At 35.7% G+C, this 12,399-nt stretch overlaps 1 protein-coding gene across 9 annotated transcripts; it reads right to left on the reverse strand.

Moving 5' to 3' along the window:
• Positions 1-152: 152 nt before the first annotated feature.
• On the reverse strand, positions 153-11,844 carry LOC107852132 (phosphopantetheine adenylyltransferase). Of its 9 annotated transcripts, none has more exons than XM_016697181.2 (8): positions 11,584-11,767; positions 11,004-11,289; positions 9,875-10,050; positions 9,715-9,786; positions 7,186-7,245; positions 1,103-1,197; positions 618-687; positions 153-509 (listed from the first exon to the last, which is right to left on the reverse strand). In XM_016697181.2, the coding sequence occupies exons 3-8, from the start codon at positions 10,007-10,009 to the stop codon at positions 393-395; spliced, it is 549 nt and encodes a 182-aa protein (XP_016552667.2). In that variant the 5' UTR covers positions 10,010-10,050; positions 11,004-11,289; positions 11,584-11,767; the 3' UTR covers positions 153-392. The 9 variants fall into 9 exon arrangements, with proteins under 9 accessions (XP_016552667.2, XP_047270618.1, XP_047270620.1 ...); XM_047414662.1 differs by having other exon boundaries at positions 11,693-11,766; XM_047414664.1 differs by having other exon boundaries at positions 153-522; positions 11,584-11,745.
• Positions 11,845-12,399: the final 555 nt, after the last annotated feature.

Here is a 12,399-nt window from a genome sequence, read left to right on the forward strand (position 1 = left end):
GTTGTTGTTGCTGTAACTGGCTTCTTAAGCTCACCAAGATCCAATCACTATAGTTCAATCCCAGTTCCACTTCCAAATGATAACTTTATAAATAGCAAGGAAGAAGGGAATAAGAGAAAAACAAAAAGAAGAGAGTGAAAAGAATGCGAATATGCATGGATCAACAAACACATTTTATAGATTTACAGGTAAATGTGGAAACATCTCCAGTAGACTCTGAAGAAGAGATGATTATTTTTTCACAACAATTTCACATCTATGATGGCTACTGTTTCCTTGTGTATTATTTTTCCCTACAATTTCACATCTATGATGGCTACTGTTTCCTTGTGAATACTAACAAAGCAAATTGAAATAAAACAAACTTGAGTCGTGAGTACAGACAAGAAAAGTTAACTCCAGCTTCTCGGATGATTGTCCCTGAACTTCTCAGCTTCAAGTTTTCTCAAAGCAGTAGAACTTAGTTTGTCTCCACTTGATTCTTCAGAGACTAGATCTACAACTTCGATCTGCACAACAATGCTGACATGCAATTTCACAGTTGACAAAACAAATAAATGATAGAAAGCCGAATACAGTAGCACAAAGGCACTGCTCTTCGGAGGCAGAAGTCAGACCTTTAGCTGCGCAAGTCCTTTTTCAGCCCTCTTCCTATTAACAGACAGTCCACCTGGCAATGTCTCCTTGCTATCACCCAAAAGGTCTAATTAGCAACATTAAACTACCACTAAGGTAATACATTTGCCATTTCAAAAAAATAAAAATAAATACCTCCAAATATTTCTGAGCAATTACAACTTTCTTTCACAGTCAACTTATGCTTTAGTAAATTTGGTATTTATGACAAAAATATCTGCTAGAGGAATGTTATTAAGATTCAAGATTTCAAAACTTAAAAAGTGTTGTATTGTTGGGAGGAAATTCAGACACAATACATAAATGCATAATTTGTAGAAAGAACTAGTTGATGAGATACCTAAATAATAATTCTGCCAACAACCCATAGTAGCCTCTGGCTGGGTATAAGAGATCTAAACCTTAATGGGGAAAGAGAGAAAGAGATCGAAATAGATAGAAACGGATTTAAGGATTTTTTACGCACCTGACAACAATAGCCTCCAAATTCTCATCGACGATTGATGGACCGTAGGGATCCACTATTGGTTCTACTTCCACTATCAGCTCCGGTTTTATAGACTGGATGTATGGTTTGCAGCAAGGAAAATGTCATCGGCATTAGAATACAAGTAGGTAAAGCCTTCTGCATGCTGGATGATGTATGTGGATTTGACGGTGCACGAATTTGCTTCCGAATCAAACTCTAATATGCTACTGACAGTCAAAGCATCACTTGCAACATATACTTTTCTACGCCAAAGCCTTTCAGAAAGAAAAAACATTGTTTCTCTAGGCAGATTCACATCAAACAGAAAAAGATTGGTCATATTGCATTCAAACGCGCCATCTCAGCTGGATGATGTAGCACAAGTTTTAGAGGAACTCTCTAATGTGCTAAATAAAGTAAACCACACAATTTGTTGAGGGAACAACTTCAACGTGTTGTAAGATACGCTTTAAAAACAATCCGAATTCACGGATAACAAGAGCTTAATTCAAAGCCCTTAAAATACAAGATCTAATCCAAGATCTTAAAAGAAAACACAAAGTTTCATTAATAGAAGAGTTGAACTAAAAACTACATAGCTAGAGTTCATTGCCCTCTATTTATAGGCTTCCAAAGCCTTTGTACAACTCATATACAACTCATAGTTGACAACTCATTTTCTTAATAGATAAGTATTCTAGAATTATGTAAAAGATAAACTTGACAACTAGTAGCAAAATTCAAATTGACTTTCTCTTTCTATAAGTAGCAAAATTGATTTTTGATTTATGAAGGTTCTGGACTAGGTTTAGAATTTTAATGCTCCTCATCATTCCTCTTTACTTCTTTGAAACTCGACCTCGATTTTTCTTCGTAAAGTGTTTGCTCTGAATGATAGAGTGATAGGTCAGCCACATTAAAAGTATTTGAAATATTCATCTCACTTGGCAAATCTACCACATAGGCATTGTCGTTGATCTTTTTTAGTATAGTGTATGGGTCATATTTCATTTGCCTTAATTTTCCGTGAACACCAGTAGGCAGTCTCTCCTTTCTAAGGTATACCATTACTTGGTCACCAACTAGGAATGACATTAGCCCCCTATTCTTATTTGTCACCTGCTTGTATTTCTTGTTTGATGCTTCTAATACGTCTTGAACCTTTTTAAATAATTTCGAATAGTTGTCACCAAAGTTCATAGCTGATCTTGAATTCTCCCTTGTTGGTAGCTTCACTAAATCAACCACATGTCTTGGAACTCTAGTGTACACAATGGAGAAAGGGCTACGACCCGTAGACCTATGCTTAGAATTATTGTAGGCAAACTCCGCAAGGGATAAAGCTAAATCACAATGTCCTTTCTTTTCTCTACAGATGCATCGAATTAAATTTCCTAAAAATTTATTCACCACTTCTATTTGGCCATCTGTTTGTGGATGGGCAGTGCTTGAAAACTTCAATTTTGTGTTCAATTGTTTCCATAAAGTAAGCCAAAATGCAGCAAGAAATTTGTTATCTCAATCTGAAACAATTGATCTTGGAACACCATGTAGTCTGACTACTTCTCTGAAGAAAAGATTAGCTACATGATGGGCATCCGTTGTCTTACGGCAAGGGATAAAATGAGTCATTTTAGAAATCTGTCAACTATCACGTAAACAACATCATGTCCTCGCCTTGTCCTTGGTAAGCCAAGTATAAAATCCATTGATAGGTCTTCCCAAGGTGCACTTGGAACGGGTAATGGCATATAGAGTCTAGTGTTATGAACCTGACGTTTGTATGTTTAGCAAATGGGACACCTTTGCACAAATTTGCCGACATCTCTCTTAAGTTGTGGCCGATAGTAGCGTGCTTCCAAATTAGCAATAGTTTTATCACACCCAACATGGCCGCTAAGATTACATGAATGCATTTCTCGAATCAATTTGTCTCGTAGAGAACCTCTGGGAATACATAAGTGGTTTCCATTAAAGAGATATCCATCTTGTACCACAAAATTCTCTTCTAATGGTAAACCTTTCGTTTGTTTCACCCAGATTCGCCCGAAGTCTTCATCATTTTCATATAGTTCTTTTATTTGGTCTACTCCTGGTAACTCAGCTTCAAAAGAAACCATGAGACTTGCACGTCGGCTTAAAGCATCTGCCACTCGATTAGTTACTCCGGACTTGTGGATAATAAGATAATTGAATCTCTTTAGGTATGCTGCCCATCTTGCTAACATGCGATCCACATGCTTTTGACTTATAAAATGTTTCAAGGATTGATGATCAGTGTAGACAATGAATTCTTTAGGCATTAAATAGACCTTCCATGTCTTCAATGCTCTATAAACAGAATACAACTTTTGCTGGTAAATGCTCCACTTTTGTCTTGCTTCACTTAGCTTCTCATAGCTTCTCACTGAAGAAAGCAACAAGTTTCATTTCTTGTGATAGAACACATGCCTACTCCACTAGCATCACATTCCAACTCAAAGGTCTTGTTGAAATCTGGTAACAATAATATAGGAGCTTGTGACAGCTTTTCCTTAATCTCTATGAAAATAGCTTCAGCTTTTCATCCCATTTGAACTTCCCTTTCTTTAAACATTCAGTAATTGGTGCCATGATAGTACTAAAGTTCTTCACAAATCTTCTATAGAATGTGGCTAAACCATGGAAGCTCCTTACTTCAGAGATAGTTTTTTGGAGTTGCCCATCCCTTTGTTGTGTCTATTTTAGACTCATCAACTTGAATCCCCTCACTTGAGATAATAAAGCCTAAGAAAACTAGCTTTGTTTCAAGGAATACACACTTCTTCAGGTTAACATAGAGCTCATTCTCCTTCAATACATCCATCACCTTTTTGACATGTTTAAAATGTTCCTCCATATTTTTGCAATATATCAATATGTCGTCAAAATAGACAACTACAAACTGTGACAAGAATGGACAAAGAACTTGATTCATTAGGCGCATGAAAGTACTAGGAGCAGTAGAAAGTCCAAATGGCATAACTAGCCATTCATACAACCCCTCTTTTGTCTTGAACGCAGTCTTCCATTCATCACCGGGTCTAATTTGTATTCGGTGATATCCGCTTCTTAGATCAAGCTTCGAAAACACCTTTGCTCCACTGAGTTGGTCAAGCATGTCATCCATTCGTGGGATAGGAAATTTGTACCTTGAAGTGATTTTATTGATAACCCTACTATCCACGCACATCCGCCAAGATCCATCTTTCTTTGGCGTGAGTAGTGCTGGTACATCGCATGGACTTATGCTTTCTCTAACATGTCACTTACTCAATAACTCTTCTACTTTCTCCCTTAGAATTTAGAATTGTATGCTCTTTTGGGCTCATCCTATAGTGTGGTAGGTTGGGAAGACTAGCACCTGGAACAAAATCTATTTGATGTTGAATATTCCTCATAGGAGATAGATGTTAAGGCTCTCCAAGTATGCTTTGGTATTCAGATAACAGCTCCACTGGAATTTCTTTTATTGGTTGCTCATCTCCTTTGACGACTAATGTGGCACATAATTTTGATTTCTTCTCTTCTCCTCTACTTCAGAGGCATTATTAGTAGTCTTGTTTGGAAGTATAATGATTTTTCGTTTGTTTCAAATGAAAGAATACCAATTGTCTCTTCCTTTATGTGTGGTGTTCACATCATATTGCCAGGGTCTTCCAAGAAGAACATGACATGCATCCATATCAACCACATCACATAGAACATTTGATCGATAATCAACAACAACAACAACAACAAACCCAGTGTATTCCCACTTAGTGGGGTCTGGGGGGGGTAAGATGTACGCAGTCCATACCTCTACCTCTGATGAAGTAGAAAGGTTGTTTCCGAAAGACCCCCGACTCAAGTCACGAGATATCACACAAACACATAGTACAGCACAGAAGCAGATGACGTAACATAGATACAGCACCCATAAGGAATATAAAACAGAGTAAAGCAGGAATGCAGGAATATAAAGCAGAGGAAAGCACACATATTCGTAATAAACATGGAACACGGGACACGGAACCTTGAATACGGAATCATAACAGGAATACACCCCCACCAATTAATTCCCTACACTAGCGACCCGAACTGGCCCTACACGGAACCTATTTGATCGATAATACTTACCTAAATAAAATGGTAACCAACATTGTTTGGTGATCCTGATCTTCACTCCTTTCTTGAGCCATCCGATAGTATATGGATTCGAGTGATCATGTGTCTCAAGATTTAAGTGCTTAACCATATTTTCAGAAACTAAATTCTCCCAGCTACAACTATCAATTACCAACTTGCATACCTTTCCATTCACAGTGCATTTGCTTTCGAATATCCTCTTTCGTTGTATCTGTTCAGGTTGCATGGTTAAGCATAGAAGGCGTTAAACCACGCATACTATTTCTTCTCCCTCTTCTTCACATAGTTCGGGTTCACCTTTACTTTCATAGTTGTCCACCTCTTCATCAATTTCATCACGACGAGTGGTGTTGACAAACTTCCTTCTTGGACAGTTGCTTGAAATGTGTCCCTCTTCACGTCACTTGTAACATTTGATCATATTAGATGGTTGCTTATCATTATTTTTGCTAGAAGATGGTGCTTTTTCATCTTTCTTTGCTTTAGATGGAATAAACTTTCCCTCCTCTTGGCGTGGAGAACTTTTTGATATACTTTCTGGGCAAGAATAAGACGCGGCTTTATAAGACTTCTTGGTCTTTATATATCTCTCAGCTTTCAAGGCAAGAGTTTGATCTTGATCTATGGACCAAATTTGTTGTATGCCAAGACGTTCTTGGATAGAATCATTGAGACAATTGATATACCCTGCGACTTGTTGGTCTTCATTTTCAGAAAGATTGCACCTTACTTGTAATCTTAAGAACTCCTCTGTATAATCAAAAACAGATTTATTACCTTGAACAGAGTTATGGAACTGTAGGTACAAGAGTTGTTCATAATCCGCAGGCAAGAACCTAGCCTTTAGAAGTGCTTTCATTTGTGGCCAATATCTTACACGATTTTCACCCCTCAAACGAAGATCTTCTTGATGACGATTCCACCAAGCTCCAGCACCTACTTTCAATTTATATGCCACCAATGGTACTCGACGATCTGGAGGTCAAAGAATGTCTCCACCTCATAGATCCAATCAAGAATCAATTCAATGTTTACATTACCATCGAAAATTGGGATTTCAGCCTTAATCTTGTACATATCTCCACCATTTGCATGACCTCTTCTTGGTTGTGCATAAAGATCATGTTCCTCCAAATCATCTTCCTCTTCTACATATTGAGCTCGATGTTGTCTCCGATTTCTGCAACACCTTCTTGATTGTTTCTCACTAATACAACAAGTTCTTCAAACCTCCTAGTGAGTTCTTCACGAAGAGTAGCGATTTGTTGATCCACTTTTTCTTCTAGGTTATTCACCTTCGTTGTAAGATCCTCCATTGCTCAGATACCAAACTGATGTAGCACAAGTTTTAGAGGAACTCTCTAATGTGCTAAATAAAGTAAACCACACAATTTGTTGAAGGAACAACTTCAACGTGTTGTAAAATAACGGTTTAAAGACAATCCGAATCCGCGGATAACAAGAGCTTAATCCAAAGACCTTAAAATACAAGATCTAATCCAAGATCTTAAAAGAAAACACAAAGTTTCATTAATGGAAAAGTTGAACTAAAAACTACATAGCTAGAGGTCATTGCCTCTATTTATAGGCTTCAAAAGCCTTTGTACAACTCATTGACAACTCATACACAACTTATTGACAACTCATACACAACTCATTGTTAACAACTCATTTTCTTAATAGCTAAGTATTCTAGAAATATGTAAAAGATAAACTTGACAACTAGTGGCAAAATTCAAATTGACTTTCACTTTCTATAAGTAGCAAAATTGATTTTTGATTCATGAAGGTTTTGGACTAGGTTTAGAATTTTAATGTTCCTCATCACTGGACCAGTATAGAAGGCTCATTCTATGAAATTCAACATCAAAATATACTTGCCAAACCAATTGATAGAAGAATATATGAACATAAAATTATGCAGCTTCAAGTACCTTGATATAATCTTCAACATGCTGCATTCTTAGCTCAATTGGCTCTATCAGATCAGCATACTGCCAAAGGAAGACAAATATGTAAGCAATGCATAAAAAGATAAGATGGAAGGAAAACAACAAAAAGTCACAAATGGAGTAAATCATTGAAACTTAAACACAGTTACATAAAAGGATTGAACTCATCAGAAAACATTAGATAATACAGTATTTCTTTTTCTGAAGGCGGTAAATAAAATAATATAGTACTTCAAACTCAAAACCACTGGATTTTAACATCTTGGCTCATTGAATGTCCATAAAAATGATTATGAACTAGCTTTCAAAGCCTAGAAATTTATTTACTTCACTTGCGAGGATAAATTTAAACTGTTTAGATAATTCTTTTTACAAATCCTATTTAGATAAAAGATAAGGTAGATAGAAATCTTTGGTCAGGAAGGTGATGGTAACCTAGTAATGCAACTGGAACCTAGAGCCAAAGAACACAAGAAAAATGTGAGAGCATAGAGAGATGTTCCATAAAACGTATCCTGTAAAATGCTCCTCCGGGTAAATAATGAACTTATAAGCAATATCATTTAACAAAACCGAAGATGGTATCAAGAGGATAGCTTGGTACTGCGGCCGGTAGCAACTTTTCGTATTTACTTCAAAAGTATCATTAGTTGATAAGCAGTTTCATACTTGTTTCACAACAACAAAAAGATAATTCAAGGACTACAAATTTCCAAAGACAAAGAGAAGAACTTGGCATGATATGCAGTAGATCTTCGACAAACACAGTGGACTAAGAGATCAAAATGTGATTATCTGGAAACATATAGCATTCACACCGAAAGTAATGCCCAGATTATTTAAGCCACACGTTACTGTGGAGAATTAAAAAAAGCATCAAGAAACAGAACAGATGTGAAAATGAGCATATTGAGTTACACCTGATAAACATATATGTCGCTCTTCCTCAAACTTTCTCAAAATACAACACTCTTAGGCTCAAGAATGCAGTGACCATTGGCCATAAAATGCAACAAAATCTATTCTACAATGCAGTCGTTCACAACAGTGATTTGGCTGGAATTATCATCACAATTCAGCTTAAATATGCAACAAATAATCTGCTACCGAGCACAGCACTTGCATCAATTATAGCAACGGCTATTTTCATCAATATGAAGCCTTAAGTTAGCCCAAAATGTAACAGAGGTGGGCTAAAAATGCAGCAGCTGTTCGGCTTCAAATTGGCACGCATGTGCAGCAGCAGAAGGCCTTAAAGCAAGCTATGTTAAATCAATAGATACAAGAAGGTGCATCGATTGCGTCAATAACTCCCTACAAACTTTTAGTATTATTATAATTTATTAAAACACAGAAGTCATCAGGACTTTTTCTTTTTCTTTATTTATGGAACTTTCCCTTGTATACACCAAATTCTGTGCATCCATAGTATGCATTCCACTGACCATGAAAATCGAAATTTAAGAATCCTGAAAAATACAAACAATAAAAAAGGTGGAAGAAACCTCCACATATGGACATCAGGACATGAGACGATTATACTCTTATCTATTTTAAGTCATGTTTCCAAGTTGAAGATCCTAGAAATGAAGAATCACCAACCTTAATTTAGATTCCCAAATAGCCAATAATCTATTTTAAAATATCTTACATCATACTGTATCCAAAATTTACAATCAATTTGTGAAATTTTCAAGACACGAATGACCACTCTACAATTTTCTTCAAAAGATTCTACACATGTTACCTTCACAGGAGGAGGAAAAACAAGGAGTACCGGTGTGTTCCGTATGAAATATTTTCAAGAAAATGTTTTTCTATTTTCCTATCTTCGGTTGGTCAAAACTTTTAGAAAACATTTTCTCTAGGAAAAGAAGTTCCTTACAAATGGAAAAATGACTTCCCTAGTGGAAATAGTAAACACAAGTTCCGCCCACCATCCAACACACCTCATTTTCACCCCTACCCGTTGGCCTAATCCCCAACACCCCTACCCTACCCCACCCTTGTAGTATTTGTTTTAAGAGTATATACAAATGCTTTTTGAATAATATTTTTTGCTTATGCAGCGAACACAAGAAAAATAAGTAATAAATCCACTTATTTTCCTGAAGAACATTTTCCAACATACCAAACACATCCTAAATAAAAGATGTCATTTTCTATTCTCCTCTATACCTCACCCCAAATTTTTCTTCTCAAATCTAAGTAGCCTCCAATGTTGTAGAAGTTGTACTAGCAATTTCAAACATTCCACTTTCAATAAAGGAGGTATCAAGAGCTCAACAACATTACAGTTTAATAGCAAAGCATGAAGAAACAAACTGAATGTAAAAGAGTATAAACATGAAAATCTACTGCACCCAAGGGTGTAGTCTAGTGGTCAATGAAGTGGGTTGTGAACCTGAGGTTCAAATCCCAGTAAAGACAAAAAAACATTAGGTGATTCTTCCCATGTGTACTAGCCTTGGTGAACACCACGGTTATCCAAAAAAAAAGTTCCAATCCTACCTGTTTCTTAGACAACATTGGACCATCACAAACACCAACCACAATTCGATTGTTTGCTAATCCTGCAGCCAACTACAAAAAGAAAAAAAATCATTCCTTATTAGTAAGATAAGATTCTCCATTTTGATGAATGAGATTAGAATCCGAAAGAAAAGAGGACCTTAAGAAAAAGGCGGTGGCCATCATGTAAGCGATCAAAAGTACCACCAAGTACAACTGCCTTGTAGGTATTAGGTGGGGATAAGGTGGACTTGGCATTTGCTTCTTCCATTACTCCTCCAATGCTTCTTCCCATATGATGCTAGCTACTACACTTTTATTTGAAGGATTGCACACCTTGTTGAGAAAAAAAACAATTTTTTTAAAAAAAGTATGTCTAAACATGTGCAAGTGCAATGCTATAAATATTTCAAAAGTTATGGTGGATGATAATGGACAACATTTTTCACTCTGCTACCAGTCGATGCAATATGTTCATGTAGTAGCTTTTGCCTGCAATACATAAGAATCTAAATAGATAGCACACATAAAATGCATTCTACCTTGCTCTATATCCTAAAAGAACTTTGTCTATCCCTAGCTCTCAATTCACAGGACGGGATAATATCGACCCTATATTCCACAATCTATTTAGGTGTCTTCTATTTTTATATACTATCAATCTTAAATTTTCACTGTACATCTGGTCTAACTATACAAAAATTTGTCACCTTTCAATTTGTACTGAACTTTCTTTGGATTTATTTGTAAGAAGAATATATATATAACCATCTGCAAAAATTGAGTAGAACACATTCAGAAAAAACATACGCAGATGGAAAGGGAGCTGAGAAAGTTTGATCGGAGAGAAATGCTGTGAATATCCTGGCGTTCTCATCAAAAAGAAGAACTTTAGAACTCAAATATAGGAGATGTGCATATCTGGAGGCATGCCACAAAGTGCATTCAGAAGAAAAGAAGAAAATGTCCCTGGGTGGTGAAGCAGACATGTCGCCCACCACCTGTATTGTTATCACCACTTATATATCAGTAGTAGGAAAAAATATATATATGTATATATATATAATATATTATTAAAGCATACATATTGTTTTTGATTTCTAGAATTGTATTTTAGATTATATGTTTTAATGTATGATTTTTAGCTCAAATCGATATCTTGAAACAACAGCCCGAGCATTCCAATCAAAAGAGATTAGGAAGAACAATAAACCACCTAAGTTATGAAATTAGGGAAATTAAAAGAGATTGAAAAGTAGATTAGGGTGAATATTGCAACAAAAACTAACCTAAAACTGCACATCCAAATGAAAAGATGAAGTTGAAGTTAAAGAGAAGGCCTTGAATATTTGGAGAAAAGAAAATTCTCAACACTTGACAAGGAGCGGATGTTTCTCTTTTGTCAACAACAACAATTCCCAACAAGTGGGGTCCGGAGACAGCAAGTGAACGCAGTCCATATCACTAGAGGTTGTTTTCATAGAGCGGGCTCAGGATGTTTCTCTTTTGTCATTTGAGCTAAATGATGGATTTGCCCTTGGTCTCTATAGTGGCTCGTTCATCTAGTAGAAAGGACTAGTAATGAACCAACAACAACAAACCACAAGTGAGGTTTAGTAAGGATGATATGTACATAGCCTTATCACTATCATACCAAGGTACCTTAGCTTGAATAAGCAAATCAAAAATCAAGTACAAAAGCAAAAATACCCAATAAAAGAACCTGCTTTTACTTCGCTCAAATCCTCACAGTCAAATTCAATGCAAGAAACGAAAAGGGTGTCTTTAATTTCATAAAAAAAACGAAAAGGGGTTGTTTAATTAGACACAAATAGATGAATAAAGGTACAAGAATAAGAAAAAACATACACAACTCTTTTTCTTTCTTTGTTTCTTGAAAGTTGTATTGGCAAGAATATGTGATGCAAAAAGAAGAGAACTTTGTAACAATTTTAGAAGGGATTTTATAGAGATTCACTTTGTTTTAGTTTATGCAGAGTTCAATACTTGAATTTGCGCAAAGAAGAGAAAGGAGGAGTCTTGATGAATTTTAACTTTGTCCCTTAATTTTAGGGGTAAGTTTATATATTTGTCCTTGATAGTATAAGGTTGAGCAATTATGGACCTTTAAATTTGAAAAAATTGAGCACATAGGATCCACTTTTATTTAAAAAATAAAAGTTTGGGGGTAAGAGAAGGAAATAGGTAGAAGATTGCAACTTGCGGAATCTAACTGTTGCCAATGAGATGGTTTTGAAGTAGCTAATAGTAGATTCCTCATATAAGATTCGCTTAATAATAGAGTCAAAACCGTATAACGTGAAAAATCAAACCATTACCAATTAGTTGAAAGTTTGGATAGTTAATAGTAAATTCATCATATAGAATCACTTAACAACAGGATCAAAAGGTACAACGTGCGGAATGAAAACATTACCAATTAGGTGAAAGTCTATGTAGTTAATAGTAGATTTCTCATATAGGATCCACTTAACAGTAAAATCAAAAAGCACAATATGTAGAATCAAACTGTTACCAATTAGGTGAAAGTTCAAATAGTTAACAGCAGATTTCTAACCAATTCTGTTAAATAAATTAGAATGTATAGGGAAATATTTATGTCATATAAAGAAAAAATTATTATGTCAAAAATTTTGGAAGTACAATTTTAAAAAATGTACATAT

The sequence above is a fragment of the Capsicum annuum genome, chromosome 6 (assembly GCF_002878395.1).
Source record: "Capsicum annuum cultivar UCD-10X-F1 chromosome 6, UCD10Xv1.1, whole genome shotgun sequence".
NCBI classification, from domain to species: domain Eukaryota; kingdom Viridiplantae; phylum Streptophyta; class Magnoliopsida; order Solanales; family Solanaceae; genus Capsicum; species Capsicum annuum.